At 51.4% G+C, this 25,977-nt stretch overlaps 9 protein-coding genes across 9 annotated transcripts; 6 read left to right on the forward strand and 3 right to left on the reverse strand.

Annotated features, from left to right (window-relative positions):
* Nucleotides 1–1,233: 1,233 nt before the first annotated feature.
* Nucleotides 1,234–2,182, forward strand: J4E82_005719 (uncharacterized protein; the record flags this gene model as incomplete). Its single annotated transcript, XM_051731980.1, has 3 exons — nucleotides 1,234–1,532; nucleotides 1,589–1,867; nucleotides 1,930–2,182. The coding sequence occupies 3 exons, from the start codon at nucleotides 1,234–1,236 to the stop codon at nucleotides 2,180–2,182; spliced, it is 831 nt and encodes a 276-aa protein (XP_051588229.1).
* A 224-nt stretch (nucleotides 2,183–2,406) lies between these two features.
* J4E82_005720 (uncharacterized protein) lies at nucleotides 2,407–4,540 on the reverse strand (the record flags this gene model as incomplete). Its single annotated transcript, XM_051731981.1, has 4 exons — nucleotides 2,407–2,643; nucleotides 2,692–3,934; nucleotides 4,068–4,342; nucleotides 4,394–4,540. The coding sequence occupies 4 exons, from the start codon at nucleotides 4,538–4,540 to the stop codon at nucleotides 2,407–2,409; spliced, it is 1,902 nt and encodes a 633-aa protein (XP_051588230.1).
* Nucleotides 4,541–5,364: 824 nt separating this feature from the next.
* J4E82_005721 (uncharacterized protein) lies at nucleotides 5,365–6,674 on the forward strand (the record flags this gene model as incomplete). Its single annotated transcript, XM_051731982.1, has 4 exons — nucleotides 5,365–5,603; nucleotides 5,664–5,952; nucleotides 6,011–6,265; nucleotides 6,315–6,674. The coding sequence occupies 4 exons, from the start codon at nucleotides 5,365–5,367 to the stop codon at nucleotides 6,672–6,674; spliced, it is 1,143 nt and encodes a 380-aa protein (XP_051588231.1).
* A 1,958-nt stretch (nucleotides 6,675–8,632) lies between these two features.
* On the reverse strand, nucleotides 8,633–9,862 carry J4E82_005722 (uncharacterized protein; the record flags this gene model as incomplete). Its single annotated transcript, XM_051731983.1, has 1 exon — nucleotides 8,633–9,862. The coding sequence occupies one exon, from the start codon at nucleotides 9,860–9,862 to the stop codon at nucleotides 8,633–8,635; it is 1,230 nt and encodes a 409-aa protein (XP_051588232.1).
* Nucleotides 9,863–10,499: 637 nt separating this feature from the next.
* J4E82_005723 (uncharacterized protein) lies at nucleotides 10,500–12,355 on the forward strand (the record flags this gene model as incomplete). The annotated part of the gene is made up of 2 exons (XM_051731984.1): nucleotides 10,500–10,570; nucleotides 10,621–12,355. 2 exons carry the CDS (start codon nucleotides 10,500–10,502, stop codon nucleotides 12,353–12,355), a joined length of 1,806 nt encoding a protein of 601 aa, XP_051588233.1.
* A 3,523-nt stretch (nucleotides 12,356–15,878) lies between these two features.
* J4E82_005724 (uncharacterized protein) lies at nucleotides 15,879–17,186 on the forward strand (the record flags this gene model as incomplete). Its single annotated transcript, XM_051731985.1, has 2 exons — nucleotides 15,879–16,958; nucleotides 17,013–17,186. The coding sequence occupies 2 exons, from the start codon at nucleotides 15,879–15,881 to the stop codon at nucleotides 17,184–17,186; spliced, it is 1,254 nt and encodes a 417-aa protein (XP_051588234.1).
* Nucleotides 17,187–18,649: 1,463 nt separating this feature from the next.
* Nucleotides 18,650–19,721, forward strand: J4E82_005725 (uncharacterized protein; the record flags this gene model as incomplete). The annotated part of the gene is made up of 2 exons (XM_051731986.1): nucleotides 18,650–19,081; nucleotides 19,287–19,721. 2 exons carry the CDS (start codon nucleotides 18,650–18,652, stop codon nucleotides 19,719–19,721), a joined length of 867 nt encoding a protein of 288 aa, XP_051588235.1.
* A 210-nt stretch (nucleotides 19,722–19,931) lies between these two features.
* On the reverse strand, nucleotides 19,932–23,931 carry J4E82_005726 (uncharacterized protein; the record flags this gene model as incomplete). The annotated part of the gene is made up of 5 exons (XM_051731987.1): nucleotides 19,932–20,084; nucleotides 20,134–22,511; nucleotides 22,611–22,634; nucleotides 22,699–23,812; nucleotides 23,875–23,931. The coding sequence occupies 5 exons, from the start codon at nucleotides 23,929–23,931 to the stop codon at nucleotides 19,932–19,934; spliced, it is 3,726 nt and encodes a 1,241-aa protein (XP_051588236.1).
* Nucleotides 23,932–24,494: 563 nt separating this feature from the next.
* Nucleotides 24,495–25,364, forward strand: J4E82_005727 (uncharacterized protein; the record flags this gene model as incomplete). The annotated part of the gene is made up of 3 exons (XM_051731988.1): nucleotides 24,495–24,628; nucleotides 24,681–25,100; nucleotides 25,151–25,364. The coding sequence occupies 3 exons, from the start codon at nucleotides 24,495–24,497 to the stop codon at nucleotides 25,362–25,364; spliced, it is 768 nt and encodes a 255-aa protein (XP_051588237.1).
* Nucleotides 25,365–25,977: the final 613 nt, after the last annotated feature.

Here is a 25,977-nt window from a genome sequence, read left to right on the forward strand (position 1 = left end):
GTCACAGTACCACTAAGGACACACAAAAAGCACTAGATAGGTAGGTGGCCCACAACAGCGACGACGAACATCAAACACCATTCTTCCCAAGTCTTGGTGAAAACTACATGTTTCGTTTTCAATCCCACGTTGTAGTCGAAGCCCCATGCGCAACATGTTTTTTTGACAGAGCGCTTCCGCGCCACAATCCATCCTCTTGGCTCGCTTCCTACGCCAAGCAGCTGGAGCATACGCCCATGTCGGCTGGATATTACAACATTGCAGCGTAGCGGCGCAGCAACACGGTTGCAGAGCTGCAACCAAGGTACTGTTCCTTGCATACGAGTCGCCACATGCCTGCCGTCCGTTCAGTACACGGGTTTGTGCCCAGCATAGATCATCTAAGGGTTTGACGCCTGTTCGCCATCGGCTGGTTGGGCGAGGCGATATAGATGGCACTGTCTGTTCCCAAATTGTGGCAAGCGCTGGAAACTCTGGTTATGCTGTTTTGGTGGAGTCCATCTGCATTAGTCGGTGGCCTGTCCCGCTTGCAATGCAGTCTCCTTGCGTCGGTACTTTGAGTCCGCATGTCTAGACGAGTCTCTTCGTGGCATTAATGCCCGGAGAGACGGCAAATAACTAGCCATCACACGAGAGGTGTGGACGCTATCCATGCTCGACAAAGTCAGTTCCTGAATTCGGACGCGCTTGATCCAGGTGCTGCATGCCTTGCATCCGCAGTGTTACCACTCCTTACGCATAAAAGGATCCCTACTTCCTCTGCAAAGCGGTTGAAGCAGTAATCAGCTCTTTCGTATCTTGAATCGGCACGATCATGCGATTCATCTTCCTACTTGCCCTTGCTGGCAGCACCATCGCGGCAAAAGCACCCGAAACTGATGCCCTAGCTAAACACGGGCTCGACCAGCTATGGCTTGACGTCGCCAAACATCCCAATAGCTACTCGACGAAATGTACCAAACGAACAGTGGCTCGACGTCGTGAATGGTACGAGATTAACGATAGCGATTTCTATACCTTTCTCACATGATACAGGTCCAAACTCAAGCGTTCAGAGAAACTGAATTACATTGACGCTGTTCAGTGTACTGGGCAAAAGAAGGCCAGAACTCCGGCTGCTATCGCTGCGGGAGCTAAGAGTCGTTACGATGATTTTGTTGTTACTCATATCTTACTAACGCAATATACACACGGAAATGTACGTTCAATTCTGCTCTCCAATGTTTCCTCAGAATGACTCATGTCTATAAGGGCAACTTTCTGTCGTGGCACCGCTACTTCATGTGGGCGTGGGAACAAACTCTGCGCAACGAATGCGGGTACAAGGGCTATCTCCCCTACTACAACTGGGCCTTGTGGGCTGATAACCCTGCTGCTTCTCCTCTCCTCGATGGCAGCGACACGAGCATCTCTGGAGATGGAGAGTACGTTCCGGGACGCAATGTCAGCTGCGTGCCTAACCCAGGCCGATGCTTTGTAGAAATTCCTCCCGGTAACGGAGGTGGGTGCGTCGCTTCTGGACCCTTCAAGAAGTAAGCACTCATCTAGGAGCAATATCTGCGTCGCCTACGTACTAACTGAATTCCAGCTGGAAGATGCATGTCGGACCTATCTCGTCTCTTGACACTACTGTACAGCCAAATCCATCCCCTGATGGTCTTGGCTACAACCCCAGGTGCATCAAGCGAGACATCAACACCCGCTCATCATCCGAGACCACCGATGCCAACGTCGCCGGACTAATCACAGGCAGTGCCAATATCTCCGCTTTCCAAAACACGCTTCAGAACCCTTCTCCAGGAATACTCCGTGTTCATCTTGGTGGTCATCAAACAATCGGCGGCGATGCTGGTAGCGATTTCTATAAGTGAGACCCCTTGTACGAATGTACATGAGATATATACTAACTTGGTATCTCCACTTTTGCAGCTCTCCGTCTGACCCGTACTTTTGGAACCACTACGCACAAATTGACCGAATTTGGTGGATTTGGCAGAATCAAAACTTGAAGGAGAGACGTTTTACTATTGCTGGCACCCTTACGTTCCAGAATGTCCCACCAACAAGAAATGCGACGCTGGATGATGTTATGACATTTGGGGAGTATCTGGGCTTCCCAAATATGACTATTAAGGAGGCTTCGAGCACGCTTGCTGGACCCTTCTGTTATATCTATGAGTAGGTACGCGGTGTAGACAATTGATCCAGTATCACAGACCCTGCAATCCAGCATCCACACACCTCTCATGATCTTCGCAATAACCTGTCTAATATCTCCCCCTCCACTCTCATCTCATTCCTCCACGTCTAGATCGGAAGGTAGGGTATGCTAACGTCGTTCATGAAACCAAACAGCCTATGATGTCTGATCTGCAATCAAGGGCGGCCCTATCGCTACCCAAGGTCCTACCACGTTTCTTGTCTATATCTTCCACTCTTCTCCATGCTCACCAGGTAATCCTCTGCGCCTTCTCTATCCATACTGCCATGCCCTTGGAAAGCTTCAATGAGCGCTTCGCGTACAGCCTGAGGCATTTTGCCCGACGAGCCGCAAATATATAAGATGCCAGATTTGTGGAAAATATGCGAAAATATCAGCGAAGATTGCTGACGGACAAGGTCTTGAACGTAGACTTTCTGGCGCTGTTGTGTGGTTAGCATGGGCATCAACAGGTGGAGTTGAAGTCTTACCTGGTCTCGGGAGAATGCCGCAAAGACTTCTAACGGCACGCTGGAGGACTGGAGCTGCGCCCATTCGTCTTTGAAGAAGTAATCTGACTCGGCATTACGACAGCCAAAGAACAGTAAGTCTTTTACAGGTTCGTCATCTTCCTGCGCGTGGCCATTCTGAAGTTTCTTGTGCTCCTCGCGCCATTGTACGCGTTGATATATTAGCGAACGCATGGGCGCTACACCTGTTCCTGGCCCAATCATAACAACCGGTCTATCGAGTTCATCTTTGCTCACACCAAGCCCGCCTCGCGAAAGCGTGACCGTGATTTCTTGTCCTGGTATGAGCGAAGCGATGTACCGCGTAGCAACACCTTGTCTTATTCTTTTAATAATTGTCTTATACTTTACTATCGCAATCAAAAGCTCGATTTTTGTTTTCTTTTCTAGCTCCGTGGTAGGGTTCATCGCACTTGCGATGCTGAACTGTCGACCGCGTAGAGTAGGAATGATACTGCACACGCGCTGCCAAGGTATCTTGACAGATTCAAACTCCTGTAAGACCTCTAAGATGCTGCGGCGTGGACGTGTGGTGTAGTCATATAGCTCGTCCAGATATTGAGGGTCCGTAAACTCAAGTAGTCTTGTTTTGTGGAACTCGTCACTCGTGTAATGCGCGAGCTGGGCGAAGAACGACCTTCGGGGAATAGCGATAATATCAAGATGGTTGGTTAAAAGCTCTCTTAAGGTTATCGTACTACCTTGCTCCATATTTCGGATGGGCAGAGTGGCGTCGGAAGGTGTCGATGATGATGAAGGGACGAAGCGGAGAGGTACATCAGCCCTGGACGTCCAGCCCATACATTCGAGGAACTGAGATACATCGGAGGGAAAGTTCTTGGGGTAGATTGTAAGTACATCACCTGGGACGTATGGATGTGTCTCTGGTATTTCAAACTTGAGGTGCCGGACGTCCTGCCAATGGGTCGTCGGAGTGACTCTCTCGTTGCTTGTGATCTTAGCAGTAAGTCCGCCGGATATGTCGAGAAGGTCAGACGGAGGGGCATCAGGCGCGTCGCCGCTCAACGCAGGTACAGATTCGAGTTTTGGTGAAGATGCTACACCATCGTCTATAGTCTCGAGCAGCCATTTCGGGTCTAGCAGAACATTGTCCGGTATCGGCTCGATACCATCAGCGAGCGGATATGAGCCGAGGAGATATTGGCGGAGTTTCGTTGACCATGGTAGGAAGGAGCCATCGATGCTTTCGAATAGTCAGACATGTGCTGGTAGTCGGGATGAAGTTCGGCTGTGGGTAGAGGGATGACAAGTCGAGATGACACGAGAACCCACAAAAGAAGGCAGGATGGAAAGGAGCATCGATGATATTGACATACCCCTCTGGATGCTGCTCGTCTGACTCGCCACGATCGCATATCGGCTGCGCTCCGAGTGCCACGAGCCGGTTGTATAGCTTGCGATGCGCCCAGTTGTACTTTGGATAGGACGTGTCACCAAGACCAAAGGATGCAAATCTCATCTGCTGCAAGCATCCTGGCCGCAGTCGAGTGCTCCGGATGGCTTTCCAGAACTTCTGGCTGTTGGGTGGTAGTTCGCCCTGGCCCGTGGTGGAGATGGCGATCAAGACGACGTGATGTTGCAGCAGTTGCCTCTACCAACAGTCAACCATGGTACCTTGCACGCAGCGTCGCCGCGAACATACTAGAGTGATGGCGTTGAGCTCAGCGACCTCGGTGTCGAATCTCAATCGCTCAGCGACGCGTCCCATCTCCTCAGCCACATCCTGCGCGTTACCTGTCTCGGAGCCGTAGACGACCAGGGCGCGGCGCGGTTGCAGTGCACTCGACATGGCGGTAAACCAGCAATCAGAGTGCGGTGAGACAGACTAGCCTGGACAGGACTCGAGTGATGGGAGATTGGAATGGCAGGCCCCCCGGATCCAGTGCATGAAGAAGCGGTGCACTAGCGGACACGTCAACGGCAGGCGGGTCTTTTTCATGCTTCTAGCGGCAGTGGGCGGTGGGGCGGAAGTGAAGCTGGAGCGTCATGCAGCGCGCCAAGCTGGAGGTCTACTGTGGCGCTAGGGCGACGTGTGGCGTCGAGCTTGGCGAAGCACTGTCGTCGACGGGGCGTGCTCTCGCAACAGTGAACGAGGTGCGCGGTATGCAGGTGAGAGTGCTCGCTCGGCGGTCGCAGCCATGATGCACCTGCCTGCGCCCTCTCGAACGCCGTCCATGCTCGCCCCGGCCGCCTAGTCGCCGTTTCCCCTATCCATGCACTCATGGTAGCTGCTCACAGGCAAGTGGGCCCTTCATTGTGCGCAGGGGCCGCTTCCGTTACCGGATGCGGCCAAGCCCCATGGCTGCGCTCTTCAAAATAATCTGCCTGGGCGAGGCCTGCTCCCTTTCCCCCCCATCAAGTCAACAACAGAGACCAACCACGCACCCCATCAACCCAATCCTCTCTCAACCTTCTCCGGGCTCGTAGCTACCCACTCCACACCCCCCTCGTCAACAGTTCCACCAACAGGCGGTTCGACAATCCCATCAACCACTCAATCACCAACTACTGTTCAAGGTTACCTTTACCGGTCTACCAGGACTCCAAGTTTCCTCAACCTCTTACACGTTCGATCTCCACTCGTGTTCGTCAACCACCCAAACTTCAGCAATCATGTCCGCACCTGTCGACAGTGTCACCGCCCAGATGGCCACCACCTCCCTCACCGACAACGCTGCTCCCGCCGCCACCACCACCACCACCGCGGAGAGCACTGGCGCTCAACAACCCACCGCAGCCGAGGACGAGGCTGTGCGTGCGAGCGCCGCTGAGGGCAGGCGACTTTACATTGGAAACCTCGCGTACGCGACCACCGAGGGGGAGTTGAAGGAGTTCTTCAAGGACTACCTGGTGTAAAGTGGACCCTGTTTTCTCCGCATGACGCAAGAGGGTGAAGCTAACACGTCGCACAGCGAGTCCACGACCATCCCCACCAACCCGCGCACCTCGCGCCCCGTCGGCTATGCCTTCGTTGCCCTCTCGACCCCATCCGAGGCCGAGCGTGCCATTGCTGAGCTCAACGGCAAGGCCATCCTCGACCGCAAGGTCTCCATCCAGCTTGCCCGCACTCCCGAGGCCCACGCTGAGGGCGCCGGCAGCGGAGCCGAGGGCAACACTGGCGAGGCTCGTCGCCGTACTTCCACCCGTGGACGTGGTCGCGGTCGTGGCCGTGGCGGCCGTGCTGGACGCGGTGGACGTGCTGTAAGTGCCTTCCCACACTACAAACTGTGTGCACAAGCTAATCAAATTCCACAAGAAGGCCGATGCTGAAGGTGCCGAGCAGGTCGAGCTCTCCAACGAGGCTCCTGCCGACTCCACCCCTACAAATGTACCCGGCCAAGTTGCTCCCCTAACCGAAACTACCAACGAAGCGCTTACCGCAAAGAAGGGTGCCGACAAGTCCGCTCCCCAGGGACCCCGTGAGCGCAAGCAGCGCGGTCCTCCCGAGGATGGCGTTCCCTCCAAGACCAAGGTCATGGTTGCGAACCTGCCGTACGACCTGAAGGAGGACAGGGTAAGTTTGCATACTCCCTTCTCGCAGCGTGTGCTGACTAGTCAACCAGCTTCTTGAGATCTTCAAGGACTACTCCCCCACTCAGGCCAAGATCGCCCTCCGCCCCATCCCCCGCTTCATGGTCAAGAAGCTCCAGGCCCGCGGTGAGCCCCGCAAGGGCCGTGGTTTCGGTTTCGTTACCCTCGGCTCTGAGGAGCTCCAGCAGAAGGCTTGCTCCGAGATGAACGGCAAGGAAATTGAGGGCCGTGAGATCGCCGTTAAGGTCGCGATCGACTCCCCCGGTAAGGAGGATGATGCTCCCGACGCGCCCGCCGACGGCGAGGCTCCTCTCACCGAGACCGCTGCCACCAACGAGACTCCCGAGAAGGTCGTCGAGAACCCTCCCGCCACCTCCACTCCCGCTGCCTAGGTAGCGGCTGCTGCTTAGACGCGTATCATCCTCAGTGAGTCGCGTCAGACATTGCATTGCGCTGTGGATTTGTGTATCGATGTTTCTGGCCTATCGACATCTACCATTTACCTTGATAGAAAGATATAGGCAAGCGCCTTTAGCATCTTAGTGCGTTTCGAGTTATCGGGTTATATCCGCAAAAGTGCGAATTCGGAGTCTATCAGGTGTCTCATGGTGGACTTTTTCGGGTTCTTAACGGTTACGGAAAACTTATGTTAGCTGGTACGAGAGATGAGATATCACATGAATGAACAAACAAACAAACCCACCGTTTATACGACGGCTGATGAACATCTCTCCTCATGCTGTGGGTGTCATTCTCGAATTATGTGCAGTCTTCGCTTTACCTTCGTATGGCTCTACTGTACTCAACGATCTGCTCTCTCAATGAGAATACGCTTCGCGTCGATACAGATGACGCTGTGCACCCACTCCCAAAAGCTCGACGGCTCAGTTACGGGCCAAGATCTGCCCATACGATATGGATGTTCAAAGACGAGGTTCATGATTGTCTGGAGCGGTATCACACTAATGATAGTATATATCGACTCGTCTTCCATTGTGTAGACGATGCTACCGAGGCCGTAGGCTGTGCATGAACCTGTGTACGGCTAAATTAGAAATCCGATAATGGGAAGACAATATAGTTCGACAAAACAATGCAACGGTTCATGTTATTGTGCGATACTATGGAATGCATTGCCAACTATTCCTCAAAACCTAACTAGCAACACGTTCGGCACGTATCTCATGCGCGTAAGATCTCAAGGAAACCCCGCTGTTTACACTGCACTCTATCTCATTCATACTTACATTCACGACACCTTCCTAATAATGTCGACATTAAGGACCAAAAGCAGAAGTGATGACCGGTAGAGTATCAACAAAATTTACTCCGTGGCTCTAGTCACTTACATCCCAATCCACTTGAAGAGATTGTTGATCCCTCGTCGTCTGATTGCCACTCTGTGCCCGTCTTCAACGGTCACTTTGACGTCCGTCACAACCGTCAGCATAGAAGTGGGGGAGTCGGAAAGCGTAGCGCCGAATGGACCGGAAGGTACCCTAAACGAAGTGGCAAGATAGAGAGATGTTGGTGTCGTGATAGATGCTGCAACTAATACTGTTGAGTTTGAAGCAGGCAATGGTGTAGATCGGGGCTCGCGACGTTTGCATTGCGACCTTTCCGATGATGCTATTGCGATCGTTATAAATAGCCAAAGTGCCAACTCAGCTAAGCGACTTACTAGGTAATGGAGTAACAGCGCTTGCTGAAGACGCAACAGTGCCTGCTAACACTTGAACACTGGAAGGCGAAGCAAGGTCCATAGCCTGAGACATCAGCAGCAGCTCTTTCGATGGCTCAGGCGTCTTCGAGTCGATAGTCAAAGTAGTAATCACAGGTATACCGCTATGAGTTGGGGGAACACTACACTCGCCGTCTGCTCTAGCGGGCCCGGCATCAACAGGTATAGGACGACCGTTGCGGTCAATATCGGCCACCGTAACACACCAATCTGTTCCGATGGGTATCTTAGACGGCTCCGCTGCTGATCGTGCTGTTATATACGGGTTCCCTTGATAAGTTGGAAGTGAGATGCATTCTCCATCTAGCCCAGCAGGGCCCGCAGCGATAGTGATAGGTTTGCTGTTTCGGTCCATGTCGACGACTGTGATGCACCATTCGACATCTAGGGGTACGTCTCTCGGAACGGCTATTGTTGTAGTCTCTGCAAAGACAATGGTTGTTGATGTGGTATTGACGGTGACCGTTTTGGAACCTATCGCCACTTGGAATTGTGCTGTAACATGTTAGCTTTGACGGATTTTGTTCGGGGATACAACTTGCCAAGTGAAGCGACACCATCAGTGGGGGAAGGTGATTGATTCCCGCTCGCTAAAGTAACAATCGAGGCCTATGCCGTTATTATAGTAGTGCTCGTCATAGTCACTATGAAAGTGGTCAATGACGTGTCGCCGGATGCAGCTAGTGATGGTAGGATGGGCTGTGGAGTCACCGTAGTCGTCCTCGTTACCGTTACGTGCATGGTACTTGATCCGGTCGACGGAGATTCAGACGACAGTATCACCGCTGGCGCGCTTGGAGTGACTGGTGAGCCAGAAACAAGTATGCTTGGGGGCGTCGACCCAACAGATTGAGATGATACTTGCGAGATAGCTGATGCGCCAGTAGGGAGCTTGGCCTGTGGATTGCCACAGCTCAAGTTCCTGATCCTTGGCTGTCGAGTGTTGGTATCAATGATACTCCAATCAGCTTTCTGTTCTGGTGTTGTATCTTTGAGTAACTCAAAGTAGAATGTAGTGTATTTACCAAACACAGCACAGCCAGCTTCGCTCCAAAACTTCTGTGCTTCGTTCACACCCGCAACTGCAGCGCCGTGTAATTCGGTATCAGTAGAGTGCCAGCCCATCTCAGCGATCCATACAGGTCGGTTACCTGCGTGCTGCTTGACTTGCTCGAGAGAACCTTGGAAGCTTGTGCTTGCTGATTCGATGCTGTCTTTATTCCAATATGGATATGCAGTCATGTCAATGAAGTCAGCGTTGTCCACCACTGCATACTTGGCTGTATCGACGTGGCCAATCGGCTTGTCCTTCGTGTACTGAGCAAATGGCGAGGCAGCGATGTCTTTCTTGACTTGAGCGATTGTTTGTCCGACAACTGCCGCAGTGACACCTATCTCACCGGCCTCCTCGACACGGTATATGTCTTCACTGCCGATGGAGAGCCCAATAACTAGATCTGAAAGGGCTTGGCCATGTTTCTTGAATCCTTTTTCGAGTGCAGCCATTTCATTCTTGACGTTCTCGTCCGGCGAGCCGCCTTTCTGTCCTGGCGTGATCCAGAATCCTAAGAGCAGGTTGGTCTTGGAGTCGACTGCTGCATCGAAAGCTTCAGTGGGCTCATTGAGAGTGCCGGCTGCTTTGCAAGTGAACAGGCGCGCACTATCGAAGGGTATGTCGGTGGTAAGATTTCTTGCTAAGTTGAAGCCATCAAGAAAGTCTGCCTTCTTCTTGACGTTGGCTTCCAGGCTCCAGAAGGCGCCATAGTTGAAGCCTGTAAAGACCTTGCTCGCGGCCTGCGCGAGACATGAAGAGAATAAGAAGCAGAAGAAGTACCTCATTTCGAAAGCTGGGTTAGGGGAGTAAGACAATAGGAAGATGTGGTGAGAAATATGACATGAATAAGAGAGGTTACAACAAGACTCGATATAGCAAGTCTGATTTGGATCTCAGTGGCCATCACGCCCGCAGATAGCATAGTGATGGGCTGTTGGCTGTGACAATAGTAGACTGTATAATAACACGCACATGCTGCCCTTCACGCAAAAGACTATACGTATTGAGGCAGACAAGGTTGCAGTACGAATTCCATGATTTCGATAAAGTGAATGGGCATGCGTCTGTGTACCTTTGCATACTGACGTAGATGCATGTTGGACTTTTTCCATTGGTGCGAGGGACTTTGCTTCTCGAGACATGTCCAGGATATTATGACTGTGCGATACCTTGTCGCGTGCAAAAGTGAGTCACGAGGGTCTGACTGAGCCGTCGATGAAGAAGTTGGTTTCTGGTGAATGTGCGATCGCTGTGGGCCTGTGGTGGAGAAGATAGTGTTGCATCATCATGTCGCTCCTCATTGGTCAGCCACGCATCGACTCGGAGAAGCTCTAGTTTCCCCGTCCCCGCATCCTCCGAGCTCGCATGTTTAAATTATTAGGATGAGCAATCCGCCACGGAACGAGCAGTCAGCCCGCCACAATGTCTCTCGCACGCTTTGGAGGAGTTCTCGCGCGCGCAAGGTGCTCGCCGCGGCCGCAATGGCACGCAGCGTAAGTTTTTTTTGTCCGCGAAATCGAGAACCAAGTCTAATTGTTTGCAGACGTGCACTTTCCAGCTCCGCAGCCCGCACCGCCAAAGCCGACAATGAGCTCAATTCGGTCAGCAAGCACATCACGCAGCCCAAGTCGCAGGGCGCCTCGCAGGCTATGCTGTACGCCACCGGCATGAGCGAAACGGACATGAACAAGGCCCAAGTCGGCATCTCGTCGGTCTGGTACTCGGGCAACCCGTGCAACATGCACCTGATGGACCTGAACCACAAGGTGAAGGAGGGTGTAGAGAGGGCCGGCCTGCTCGGAATGCAGTTCAACACCATTGGTGTTAGTGACGGTATTTCCATGGGCACAAAGGGCATGCGCTACTCGCTGCAGTCGCGTGAGATCATCGCCGACTCAATCGAGACAGTCATGGGCGGCCAGTGGTACGATGCGAACATCTCCATCCCCGGATGCGACAAGAACATGCCTGGTGTCATCATGGCCATGGGACGTGTGAACAGGCCTTCGCTCATGGTGTATGGCGGTACTATCCAACCTGGCTGCGCCAAGACCCTCGAGAATCAGCAGATCGATATCGTTTCCGCTTTCCAGGCGTACGGCCAATTCATTACAGGCGAAATCACCGAAGACCAGCGTTTCGACATCATCAGACATGCCTGCAACGGGCAGGGTGCTTGCGGAGGAATGTACACAGCAAACACAATGGCTACTGCGATTGAGACAATGGGCATGTCGCTACCTGGCTCTTCATCCAACCCGGCCAACTCCAAGGCGAAGATGCTCGAGTGCTTGGCAGCAGGTGGCGCTATCAAGAATCTGCTCAAAGAGGACATCCGACCAAGCGACATTCTCACGCGTGAAGCGTTCGAGAACGCCATGGTTGTCATCAGCATCACGGGTGGTTCGACCAACGCTGTTCTTCACTTGATCGCGATTGCAGACTCGGTTGGCCTCAAGCTCACCATTGATGACTTCCAGAGCGTCAGCAACCGCATTCCGCTCCTGGCAGACCTGAAGCCGTCCGGCAAGTACGTCATGGCCGATATCCACGACATTGGTGGCACACCTTCGCTCCTCAAATTCCTGCTCAAGGAAGGTCTCCTTGACGGTAGCCAGATGACTGTGACTGGCAAGACGCTGAAAGAGAACCTGGACAACGTTAGAGATTTCCCCGCTGAGCAGAAGATCATCCGACCGCTCAGCGAGCCCCTGAAGTCTACCGGTCATTTGCAAATCCTGAGAGGATCCCTTGCTCCCGGTGGCTGTGTTGGCAAGATTACTGGTAAGGAGGGTACCATATTTACTGGTAAAGCCAAGTGTTACGATGCCGAGGACGACTTCATCTCTGCTCTCGAGCGGGGTGAAATCAAGAAGGGCGAGAAGACCGTTGTTGTCATCCGGTACGAAGGCCCCAAGGGCGGCCCCGGTATGCCTGAGATGCTGAAGCCCAGCTCTGCCATCATGGGCGCTGGTCTCGGCAAGGATGTCGCGCTCATCACAGACGGCCGCTTCAGTGGCGGTAGTCACGGATTCTTGATCGGTCACATCGTGCCCGAGGCGCAAGAAGGTGGCCCCATCGGCTTGGTCCAGGACGGTGATGAGATCACCATTGACTCCGAGTCGAATGAGCTGAACATTGCTGTTAGCGAGCAAGAACTAGCAGAGAGGAGGAAGAAGTGGACTGCGCCAGCACTGAAGTATCAGAAGGGTACGCTTTTCAAGTACGCGCGGTTTGTCAAGGACGCTAGCCAGGGCTGCGTTACTGACTCAGAGTAATCTTTATGATTTTACGTCGTTTATGTCTGCATGTATATGTATACACTCGGGGTTGGAAAAGTTTCGTTTGGAGTTCAGGCAGACGATAATTGTACATTTGATCTTTAGTGACTTCCTTGTTCGTTCTGGTTCAATCAGACTGTCATCGCTGCGATGCCACGAGCATGGTCATTCGTTAGCGGTAACTCGGCGACATCCTGGTTTCAAGATCCTACTAGTACTCTCCCGTTCACCTCTTTCATCATGTACCACAATAGGAACTGCGCTTCTCCGCTGGAATCTTGCATCTCCCTGCTTACCGCCTCAGGGAACTCCCTACAGTCAATCCAGGTCTAGCAAGAACAGCTGCGTTCACCTCACCAGGTTCTTCGATAATATATCCATCATAGCCAACGAAGATCTACCCTTGTACCATGCCGTGCACAAACAAGCCAGGATGGGACCAAATCTTTAACAAACACATTTACTATCATCTTCCCACAGCATTTGTCATATCGTCCCACCATAAAGACTACGTCCGTGAAATGATAGTGTGGATATATATCATTGGGCGCTATTTCGCGACAGTCTACCTCACTGAAGGTAGGGTATGAAGCATGATCCAGCTTGTGAACGCTGAATGCGCCTGTTTTGCTCCGAGTGGGGTCGCTGATGTTGGAGATCTTGGTACATAGTGGGGCGATTAGTATGAGGAGGCGGTCGTGGGGGATACAAATCCTTTTCATCTCAGCTGAGCAGATGGATGATGGTAGTGATGTATGAGTCCGGTTTAGTCATGTTGGTAGGAGTGAGGGTGCAGGGAATCTGACCGAGCAGATGCTGGATTGCGGACCTGTATACTTGAAAGCTGAGGTCTGGCGTCACCACAGTGAGTGATGATGTTGCGTTTGGGAAGCCAAGAACCACAAGGATGGATGCGCTGCTTTGACGGTAATTCACGGAAGGTAGAAACTGCTTGATTGATATGAAAAGCCTCTGGTTGTGTTTGTGGGCCAAGCCGACATTGTGCTGTAGAGGAGACCAAGAATACGCATCTAGAATTATGTCTCAAGTGCTTGATACTCTTCAGAAATGATGCAAGGACATAGGGGACACAGCAACATCAACGCTTGATCCTTCAAGGACGAAAATGGACCAAGGAGTTCTACGTGCTTCTACTATGCTAGAAGAAATTCTGTTTCTCATCGAATGCCGGACAACCGAACACATCTTAGCTGTTGTAAAGAGGGCTACATGACGGAATTCGTCGTTCCCACATAACGATTGCATGGAAACAAATGACGAGATAATATAGGCCGCATTGCCAGTGTCCAATGCCCTCACCCATGCTGGTCGCATTATTTGGACAGCGGCAAGTTGGTCTAATGACGAGTCGAACTGGACGGGACCTTGCAAGTCTTCAAGGACTCTAATTTGCAGAGACACGGCGCACAGATTCTTCCATGAAGATATGAGACGCTGACAAGCACATAGAGATAGAACTAAGGTTAATCGAGTAATCACCAAGGTTATGAAGTTAGGTGTGCAACCATTGTGAACGCCGCTGCTATGTATCTATTTATCACCTGTTCAATGTGAGGTATCCAATAAGCTATACAGTATGCAGCGTCTCATTGACCAGCTTGTTACACCAGCCCTCACCACCCAACGAGCGTCCATAGAGGATGTCCACACAATATCGGAGAAGATTTGTTTACGATCGAAGACAAAGGTGCATGCCACGAGCCGTCTTGACACTATTCAAGATGCATTGAGAAAATAGTTGGTGCACAGAGCTGATGGCTGAACATGACAGGGCTGTTAACGTCCCAGAGCGCCTGGGCCTTGATCGATATGAGAAGCAAAGAAGAGACCAAGGAAAAACTCCGAGATGAAAAGCAATAGAACATGCGGGAGAATCTTCCGGTGACTCTCGGCACATCTCATCCCTAATCCCTTTGTCTTTTTCTGCGTACATGGTGTAGATTGAGTTCCGCACCGTCATCTCGGTGGGTTTTGGGAAACTCTGAGGAAGTTGCTGAGGGGTCGCACGTGGAAGCACTGACCGTGTTGCGGCTGGAGACAGCACCTGGGGTGTTTCATCACGTCGCTGCACCTGCAGCATTACAGCCTCAACTGCACCATGGCAAATTCCGCAATTCTAAAGAGGTGCAAAGGAGTCGCGCAAATCATTTGGATGGCGATGCAGGGCGAGTACTGTGATCTGTATGCGCAACTCCCGGGAGCATGGTTTCCGTGCAGCATAGCTTGTTGCACCCCTGACCCGGTGTTTTGGAGTGTTTGCTAGATGGTCAGGTGTTCGTAGTGGACAGCAAGGTCGCTGCGCTGCTTGAGTCTGGATAGCAAGATCGACGATAATACAGGCTGAAGTCCGGGAGAAAAAGGCGAGATCTTGCCGGCAACAAGAAGTAGCGACGAAAAGGCCATCAACACTTTGCTTGGACGACATGGAGTTGCGCTCGCATCGAAGACCGGAAAACCGCAGAGTGGCATATCGGCGAACTGTATTGCGCTCCACCAAGGGATCTGCCATAGCGTCCTGCGCTAGATGTGCGTTAGTGTGGCAGATCTCCCCTATCTCGTTAGCAGCGTACATCACGAAGTCTGAGTCTGCTTGGGCCTTCGACGCGCTAGACAAAAACTGCCGATGGTGTTGAAGCATTTTTCCGAAAACGCAAGATCGACGCCTTGGGGTGCACATCTCCCGAGAGACGTAGATCGTCAGGGGAGCAGCCTTGCAACGCAGACGTGAAGCACCCCAAGGGATCCATTGGGGCAACACGTGGAACAGGAAGCCTTAGGATGCCGTACCTGCCGTGCATGCTCCACGAGATGAGTGCTCAGGGTGACAGAAACTCACGCACTGTCACGACGACCCTTCGCAATATCGCCCGCGGGGCCAATTCCCCAACCCAACATCAAATCCCCCACCAAAGCTAATAGGCACATCGACATCTGTGGCGCAACACAACTTACTCGAACATCCCAAGCAGCGATCCGGAAGCTCGACGACCGGGATCCACCCTTAGATACGCGCTAAAGATGAGGCCATAAGTCCCCTTTACCCTAGTACGTGTGGATTATACCCCAGAACATCCAATCTTACTCCTCACGACGACCAATAAGCTTTCATAGTGGTCGACGTGCCAGAGCCTCATTGGGAACGGCAGCATCGGCCAGCAGATGTATGAAGATCGACAATGCGTGCGGCATGACATGACTAGACAAGCTGTAGTCCCAGCGTTCGCACTATGGTGTAGCCTGGTGTAGAATGCCTGGCCCTACAACGACGGCTGCAGCTTGCCTGAGGCTTTAGCGTACAGTAGATTGTCGATCGGCTGGACAAACTGAATCGGTGTATCAAAGTGGTGAGCATCTGGGTAGACATATAAACCACTCTGTAGACCACCAAACAGTCATCATCCAACTCATCACATTCACTTTCGTTCTTTGCCAGTCGCTCACTTCGCTTTAGACTTCTAATACTCGTCCTTCCTTGTCGACTATCAACAAAACTATCAAAATGCGTTCCACAATTGCCGTATCCGTCTTTGCGCTCTCCGCCTCGGTTCTCGCAGCCCCTACTCCCCAGGTTGCTGCTGTCTCTGGCCTCGTTGGTGGTCTTACCAGCACTGTCGGCTCTGTCACCAACCCCAGCGCTGGCAGTGACAACTTGATCTCTGGCAACGGCAACAACAACGGCCAGAACAACGGCAATGGAAACTCTGCTGGCAATGCCAACGGTAACAACAACCAGGCTGGTACCGGCAACGCTGCTGGTAACGGCAACACCTTCAACCTCAAGCCTCTCGGTGGCATCCTAGGAAATGCCAAGCGTGGTCTTGTTGGCACCGTCGAGGGCGTCCAGGTTGCCGGACCCATCGTCGATGGCGTCCTTGACGGCCAGGGCGGTCTGCTCAACGGCGTCACCGTCGGCCCTACCACCGACTCCCTCACTAAGGGTCTTCTCAACCGTGGTCTTACCGACAGTCTTGACCTCAGCAAGCTGAGCCAGACCCAGCTCCTCTCTCTCCTCGGCCAGGTCACTGGCGCCCTCCAGACCGGTGATGCCACTTCCGGCGTCACTGATACGGTTAAGCCCGTCACTGGAGGCCTCTTGAAGCGCGCGGGTACCCTCCTCCCTGGTGTCACTGACACCCTTAACGGTGTTGTTAGCACTGTTGGCACCACCGTTAACTCTGCTAAGGGAAACACTGGCTCGACCACTGACACTGTTAAGCCTGTCACTGGTGCTGTTGGAGGTCTTGTCGGCGTTGATGGTGTCATGAAGCGCGCAGGCACTCTCATCCCTGGTGTCACTGGCACCCTTAACGGTGTTGTTAGCACTGTTGGCACCACCGTTAACTCTGCTAAGGGAAACACTGGCTCGACCACCGACACTGTCAAGCCTGTCACTGGTGCTGTCGGAGGTCTCGTAGGCACCAACAATGTCTTGAGGCGCGAGGTCCTTGGCGGCGTCACCGGCGCCGTCAACGGTCTTGTTGGCTCCGTCTCCACCACCGCAGGCTCCGTCACTGGTGCCACTGCTGGCAGCGGTAACTCGCTTCTCAACAACGGCAACGGCAACGGTCAGGGCAATGGCGTAAGCTTTCCTCCAACATATTGTCATCTGCACTCTCATGCTAAATCGATGTAGAACAACAACCAAGCCGGTAACGGTAACGGAAACGGAAACTCTGCCGGCTCTGGCAACTCTGCCGGCAACAACAACGACTTCAACGTAAGTCCCGAAACCGAGCTCCCCAACATCAACGGCCCGCTCGTCAAGCTGCCTGATGTCAACGTTGCTCCTGTGGTCAAGTCAGTCTAGTCTAGATCATTGGGTAGTAGTTGCTTGCTTTGGTCACACCTGCTGACAGCTTCTTGTAGCTTTAGATAAAAAGTCAGCAATGATGGAAAGTTGATACACCTGTAACGAACTTCGCCTTTCGAAGACGCTTGACGACTGGTATTGGTCTGACGGATTTATATATATATACTTTAGTAGTTGTACGAATGTACTGTTTTCACGCTTGTAATACTTGTTAAATCCTCCGAATCGCTGCATCTAGCATCGCAGTGGTAATCTGTGCCGTGTTGTGATATTTTTGAGATCCGCCCTACAACATACGAAAATTTTCCAAACTGGCAAATACCACGTTGAGCTAAGCCCGATTTCATTGACTTCATCTACTCACCATGTTATCCTGTCAAAAGTCACGGACTGGCTTTCTCGTTCTCGCCATAGTTCTCCTTTAAAGGCTCTCCTTTTCTGCTTGGAGCTCATGGGTTACGGAAATCATGAATGGCTCGCCCTTCATAGGTCGTCACGGAGTGATGTATCGAGAAAGTACGTATTCCCAAGTCTTTTGACCATTACCTTCTGCCAAAGTCCGTTTTCGCCAAGGCTCTTCGTCATTTCCGTGATGCTCTTCTCCTTTGACCTATTCACGTCGACCTTAGTGCTTTAGCGTTTGGACAGGCTTCTTAGCTAATGCATCTTCAATGGCCCGACCTATAAACGGGTTCAAGTCTTAGACGTAAGAAAGCCTTGATTATCGAATTTGTCCTGGATCCTGACAGCCAGTGGACTGTTGCTGTTCTCACGCATCCAGCTGCGAAGATCATCACTGACCGAGTAGTGTACCAGATTGCAATTTTGAGCTAGATACGCGCAGAGACTACCTTTTCCCGCGCCGGGCGCACCTAGTCAAGGGTCACTATCTAGCTAAGAAGTTGAAATCAGTGACGTCGGGGGTATACCTAGGACAAAGATGATAGCAAAGCTGTGGAGCTTGGATGGATTCATGATACTGACTAACAACTACGACGCAGAGACAACCTGTAGGGTGTGGATGAGGATAGTCGTATGTGTCAGGTCTACCGAGCTAAGTTAAAGTAGAATAAGACCCATGTATACCCCTCATGCGCCATCCTTAGCATCATGTGACACATCCTGTAGACCACATGCAAGATGAAGATCGCGGGACGGCACGCTCGAAAGCATGAAGAAGGGACTAGTATTATCGCTTTCATGCTGTTCCGCTGTTGGTTCGTCCTAATTGCCGTTTGTGGCAAGCGCCCTCGCTTTGTATGTTAAAGAAGTTGTTGCGAGCAAGCACGAAAGCGATTTGTCGCTGTCAACATGTCCACAATTTCTTGTTACTTATATCACACCTAATCACTACCAACAGTACATCCTGCACCGTCCGGTTCTTCCGTTTTTTTGAGGAGCTCGGCTATCATATAGCACTTGGTGTCGATCTTGTAGGCTTCTCAAGGCATTCGTCAGTCATGGTTCTGCTATCACTACTGTCAGAAGTCCCTGCTCTTCGGTTCTTCGTCGTTGTAGTTCTTACAACATGCGCCTACATTGTCCACAGACAGTCTGCCTCAAAGCCAGTCAAGAACTTCCCTCATAAAACTGCCGTCCACGAAGTTCCTGCTGAAAGTCCGGTCTTCGAGGCACAAGAAGCATCACACCCATCTAAGCCACCAGATACTCCTGTCTCGGCCAACTACTTCCCATCTCGGGAATTCAATTACAAATGTGGCTTCTGTTTCCACACTGAGACCAGCTCATACATTCTAACGCACGACAAGGCTCGTAGAGGCCTGAAACTTCTGAAAGAAGCCGGTATGCGCAAGCTCAACATCGCCAGCGGAGAACCATTCCTCCACCCCAAATTTCTCTCTAGTCGATTCGCTACTGCAAAGAGGATTTGGGTGTCGAAGCATCAATATCGTCAGTAACGGTAGCAAGGTCACCGAGAAGTGGATGCAGGAGAACTCCCAGTGGTTGGATATCCTGGCTATCTCCTGTTACTCCTTTAATGCTCGGACAAACGTCAAAATTGGGCGCGGTGACGACGGGAAAAACGCAGACCAGCTATGTCGAATCGCGTGGTGATGCGAGACTTACAACGTCAAGTTCAAGCTCAACACTGTAGTCAATATCTGCAATTGGGACGAAGATATGGTCGCCAACATCGAGAAGCTAGCGCCATTCCGATGGAAGGCTTTCCAGTGCCTCATTATTGCAGGTGAGAATGATAACGAAACCCGGAAGCGTGACGCAAGGAAGTTTCTGGTTACTGGGGAACAATGGAAAACCTTCTGTGATCGACACAAGCACCTTCCGTGCTACGTACCTGAGGACAATGACTCCATGGCTACTAGCTACCTCTTGCTTGACGAGTATATGCGCTTCATGGATAAGGGCGAAGGCATGATGACGACTAGTGGTCCTTTCTTGGATGTTGGCGTTCCGAAGGCAATGGAGCAGATTGTCTGGGAGAAGAAGTCGTTCGTCGAACGCGGGGTTATCTATGATTGGGGCAGGGCAGATATGAAGCCGGCTAAGTAACTTAGCTGCGGTACCCGTCTCAACATGGAGGAACTGGAATTTTAGCTGGTTTGAAGACAATAATTGTTTGATAGAAGCGCAGATTCGTGAAGATAGAACGAGACATTGGCTATACCTCAGCTTGTAGACACATGAACATAGTGCACGCAACATCATCACACAGTAAGTCAGACATGTGCAGATGGTGGTTGATTAAGACCTGTTCCCCAGCTAGCTCTTGCGCAGCAATGCCAGGTGGCCTCCGGCTGTCACGGTATCACCCGGCTTCACCAAAATCTTCTCGACCTTTAGTTTTCCAGCCTTCGTCACCGAATCTGGCGTCTTGACCGCAATCTCTAGCTTCATCGCCTCAAGGATAACGATCTGCATCATGTTAGCATCGCCAAATGAACAATCCCCTATCTAAACTCACCACATTCTCGTCACCAACCTCGTCCCCCTCACTGACCTCTACCTTCCATACATTCGCATCGACTGGCGCTTCGACCCCCACAATCGCAGGATCGTCCAGCAGCTTTTCCACTGTTCCTTCATCAACTTGACTCTCAGCGTTCTCTTTCCTCCAACGTTCCAAGCTCTCGTTCTCGGCTTTCGTCATTTCGTCTTGCGCAACAGCTTGCTTCTTTCTGATCTCCCCCACTTCGTCGTTCGTCGTCTCTAGAAGCTGATTGTGCTGTGCCATGTCAAACTCCACCTCATCAAACTCCCATTCATATTTACCCGCACGGAATTTGGCAAAAATATCATCGAGTTCCTGTTCGCTGACCTGGTAAAAAGTAAGGATGTCGAAGTCACGGAAAATCCATGGCTTATTATCGAAACCAGGTTTGTAGGAGTAATAATCCCAACAGGGGACTGTTCGACCAATCATTTGATATCCGCCTGGAGAATCAACAGGGTAAATGGACATGCAACTACCTGCCCAACCTAGAGTACCCTCTGGTGTGAAAACGCGACTCGGATTCATCTTAGGGGCCGAAATGCGCTGACGTGGGTCTACAGGAAGTGAGACGGTGTTGCCACAGAAGAAGCCCACAACAACTGCCATGAACTGGCCAGTAAGATATATTTCTTTGAGTTGTTGTGGTGTAAATGCGTTATTCTTTGCTACAAAACTCAGGTTGTCGGGCAGGTAGGGGGCATGTGGTCGCTGGTTCGTCATGTAGCGTTGAGTTGCTTCGTCTTGGAGTTTCGATTCGAATGAGAGGGGTAGCTTGAATACGCGCGTAGGGACTTTTGTGTTCCTCAAATCACCGAGATTTGACTCGATAGACTGGAGATGTGCGACGAGGACCGAACGAGGGAGTTTAGAGCCGTTGTAGTGAAGGAGCAGCGTGGTACAGCATCCAACGGTGTTGTAAAGGTTGACTTTGATGATGTCTGGAGTTGATTCTGAATGCAATGCGTTCTCCAAGGCAGTGACACGGCAGCGGTGATTGAGATTGAACTCCTCATTACCATATTCGACCAGAATATGGTCATCACCTCCCTGACGATACCGAACCTGTGGAGTGCTCGCGTTACCCTCCCTCTCCCACACAACTGCCTTTCCCATATCGCCCTCGTGAAAATTGCAATGTGCGCCTTGTAATTTCTCGATGCTGTCGAACCCGTTTTCGCTCTTGATGGCTTGCTCAATTGAGTCGAGGAAATTATCGTTTCTCTTTCTCTTCTTCAGTGCATCCTCCAGTCCGACTCGGGTATATTTCACGGTGTTGCCTGCTTTGAGCTGTCCTAATTTCCACCAGTCTGCCTTGACGACCGTCGTGCTGCTGGTAAAACCGCCAAAGTTTGGGCAGTCTACTGGAAAGATACATGGGTCATCCCCTGTCCAGTTCAAGGTACCCAATGGATATCCGTATTCTACTAGATTGCTGGGGTGTGCGCCACCTTCGCCGCCATCCTTACGGGCCCACTTCGGTACCGGCCCGACCAGTCTAATTCCACTCCGCGATGCATTGTGAGATACCTTCCACTCAGTGTTGTATATCTCCTCGATAAACTTCGGGTCGAAGTAGCCTTCGTCATGGGGTCCGACCATAGCCGTAATCTCCCAGTTTGTCTTATAGACCGGTCGCAGCTCTTCCGGAAGCGAAATACTTGTGAAGTCTTCTGGAAGCTTGTTCATTATCTGTAGTAAATCACTGGGGGCGAGTGCACGGCCTTGGTAGCCTCCAATCGCCACAAGCGGCGACGTTGACTTTGAGCCAAAGTACTCTGCAACTGACGGAAAGCCTCCGTAGATGGCTAGGTAGGAGCGGCAACCTCCACCTGTTGTTTTTCCGATTTTGAGCTTTTGACCAGCCTCAATTTTCACGCTCTCCCACAAGGGAAACTCCTTGTCGTCAAGTGTTGCCTCCATGGGAGCGCCGCACAAAGCTACGATAGCAGGACCAACAAACTTCAGTTCTGGTCCACTTAACGTGATTTCTAGAGATTCCTTCGATCGTGGATTCCCAACAAGCATGTTCGCAATCTGAAACGATATTGGGTCCATTGGCCCAGAGTGAGGCACACCTTTACCGACTGTCGGCCTCCCAGGAAGATCCTGGATCAAGGTATATGCGCCAGCTGAGATGACATCGATAGCATGAGGCGTATAGTTGAAGCTTTCCAGAAAGCTGGTCATAGTGTTGCCCTCTTTGAAATGCGAATCGTCCAGTATGCTGGCGAGAAATTCGAGGTTTGTAGGTGGACCGCTTATAGTAGATTGTGTAAGAAGCTCCCTCATCGACGCGATAGCCCCGTCTCTGGATTGGGAGTGAACCATTGCTTTCGCTATCAAAGGATCTAGGGTTTGTTAGCACATGATTGACGAACTCCATCCAGGCTCAGATCTCATGACGAGATCCGTGTATCACAAATGTAAAGAAGAATAGAGCGCCATACCGTAATTGGGAGTGATACGAACTCCTGCAAAGGTAAAGATACGAAGTCAGTGTATGTCTCACATGCATTTCGTACAGGCACAACTTACCTGTGAAAACCCAGGTATCAATGCGAGTTCCAGGAACATCCTTCCATGCCACTTTCTGCAGCAGTCCGGGAGATGGTGCGTAGTCCCTTAGCGGGTTCTCAGCGTAGACTCGAGCTTCGATAGCCGAACCTGTTGGACCTGATGGCTGCATATGCTTCAAGGTCTCGCCATCGAGCCCATGCTTGCCCGCCAACTGTGCATCTGCTTGCTTTAGCATAAGCTCTACCAGATCCACATTGTAGCAGAGTTCTGTAATGCCGTGCTCGACTTGGAGTCGCGTGTTCATCTCTAGAAAGAAGAAATCGCCGGATTTATCGTCTACGAGATATTCGATGGTGCCTGCAGAACCATATTTGATCGATTCAGCTAGGCGTACTGCGGCGTCCCCCAACTTCTTTCGCAGCTCTGGTTGCCGTTCCACAAACGGACTTGGACACTCTTCGATGACTTTCTGATGTCGTCTTTGAATGGAGCATTCGCGTTCGCCAAAGTGAATTGCTTTACCTTGGCCATTGCCGAATACTTGGACCTCAATATGATGGCTAGCAGGGTAGAAGGCTTCGATGAACACTCCGGGATTTTTGAAAAGGGTCTTTCCTCTTGATTGCACCATCCGAAACCCCTCGCGCACCTCTTCAACTTTGTTACAGGTGATGAGTCCCATACCGCCACCACCACCAGTCGCCTTCAACATGACGGGAAAACCGATGCGCTCGCTTTCCTTTACGGCGGCTTCCTCGTTCTCTACCAGGCCTTTAGTTCCAGGTACGATGGGAACATCGGCCTTTTCCGCAAGATCTCGGGCGGTGTGCTTGACGCCAAAAGCCTCGATAGCCTCTGGAGACGGCCCTGCGAATACGATACCTGCATCACCCACTCGTCTCGCAAAGGGCGCATTCTCCGAAAGGAACCCGTAACCTGGAATGATAGCATCTACCCCCTTTTCCTTAGCTATCCGCAGAACAGCTTCTTCGTCCGTATACGCAGTCGCATTGCTACCAGGCAAGAGGATGGCTTCATCGGCATCACGCACGTGTTGCGATGCAGCATCAGCTTCTGAATAGATGGCGATGCTCTTGATACCGAGTTTCCTTGCAGTCCTGATTATGCGCACCTGTCCGTGCAGGTGATGTCAGTTATCGATAACGGAATCACTCCGCGGCGCAATCTACGTACCGCAATCTCCCCACGATTCGCAATCAATAGCACTCGTAGTTTCTCAATATTAGACATTGGATCGAAGTATTTTCAACGCAACTATCTCATCCAACACTCTCACGAGCATGCGACCTCTATGAAGCTCGTCGTTGGAGGCAATGCAGTAGCGTATCATGACCCCACACTTTCTGTACTTTCCGCCATTCCCCTTTCGCGCCGATATCTTACCTCCACCCGTTGGAGCGAAGGCGTTGTAATTGGTGATTCGGCATACACCACTCCTGCCGAAGTGTCCCCGAGTCTGAAGACGTCACCGCGGAGCTTCGAGAGGCGGGGTCGACTTCGATAACAAGCATTAGGGCATGACGCCGCGCGTGAAGTGCGTTTAATAACTATTGGGGGAGTGGGGAGTTGATAGACGGGTCGAATGGCTGTGTAAATTCGCCGAGTAGCTTGAGAGTGTGACCTCCGATCCGAGAAGGTTACTCCAACTACTCCAACCGTGCCGTTACTATTGGATGCGCATTTGATCACGCCTGCCTGGGCATACTCTAGGAACAGCACAAGGTATCTCACATCTCGACCGTAGTATATCGCGCCCATCTGCCGACGCGTTTTCACAGAAAGAGTTTTCCACAATGCCAGCTATCAAACATGCCGTAAAGATCAACGTAGATCTAGGAGAAGGCTACGGAAACTTCAAATGTGGTCCAGACGATGAGTTGATTCCGCTCATTGACCACGCGAACATAGCATGTGGTTTCCACGCCGGGTAAGGCAAAAACCTATGATCATACCATCGACTCAGTCTAACAATGCATCAGGGATCCGTTGATCATGCATCAAACGGTGCTCGCATGCAAAAAGCACAACATAGCCATCGGCGCCCATCCTGGCCTGCCCGATATTCAAGGGTTTGGTCGACGAGAGATCAAGATGTCGCCTGAAGAACTGACAGCGGCTGTTCGCTATCAAGTCGGCGCCCTGAAAGCATTCTTAGATGCAGAAGACGTACCACTACACCACGTGAAACCACACGGCGTGTTGTACGGGATGATGTATCGGGATAAAGAGGTGTGTCGAGCAGTTTATGCCGGAGTACCCAAAGGGACAACTGTGTTTGGTCTTGCGGGTACCTTGCATGAGGAGGTCGCGAAGGAGCTTGGATTGCCGTTCGTCGCCGAGTTGTATGGAGATGTCAAGTATAGCAAAGATGGAACGTTGGTCATTGATCGGAAGAAGAAGTACGTTGTGTCAACAACTACATTCACGCTAACATGCTCACCGCATACAGGCCGTGGCATCCAGACGAGACAAGGAAGCACGTTCAAAGTCAAGTCGAGAATGCGACTGTTACCGCCGTTACGGGTGAGGAGGTGAAACTCCCCATAGGCGACCACGAGGTCTCGTTGTGTTGTCATTCTGATTCACCTGGAGCTGTGGAGATTGTGAAGGCGGCGAGGGAGATCGTTGATCAATTCAACAACAAGCACTTTGGGAAGTCTTGAAGAAGTCTCGTATGGAAAATGTCTCTCCAATTTACGAATGTCATATGAGAGCTACAAAAGGTTTTTGCTTCAACATGAGTAGTCATAGTAGAATACCGATACGAGCATCGCCATGCAACTTGAACATTAAGTAGATCTCGAACTTAACTAACACGATAGCATTTGGAAATTGCAAGGCTCTTGGCACGCGTTGGTCATATTTGAGGAGTATTGATAAATCTATTCACACTGAACTCCACTACCTATTTCCTAACCCAAGTCATTCGAAGGCCCACGCTCCTATTTCATGCATACATTTTCAAAGAATTCAAATAAGATCCAAGCACCCTCGATTACATGCCGAACATGGGCCATGGATGCATCAAGACGCCCTATATGCAAGTCGGTCATCGATCTTCCTCTCGTTTTGCTTCCACATTACGCAACATATCTGCCCTCTCGTGTGCGTAAGCTTTCATGGGGTATAATCGAACAACAAAATCTGTCGGTCGAGTGCTATATTGGTGACCGCCAGTGGGCATATAATGAGCCCATAGTTACCGTTCGCCTCGGCTGTGGGTAGTCGACTGGGCAAATTGCGACTCGTAGAGTGCAGCCTATGCGACTCTCGCGG

The sequence above is a fragment of the Alternaria postmessia genome (assembly GCF_024291825.1).
Source record: "Alternaria postmessia strain BMP 2775 chromosome Unknown scaffold_31, whole genome shotgun sequence".
NCBI classification, from domain to species: Eukaryota; Fungi; Ascomycota; class Dothideomycetes; order Pleosporales; family Pleosporaceae; genus Alternaria; species Alternaria postmessia.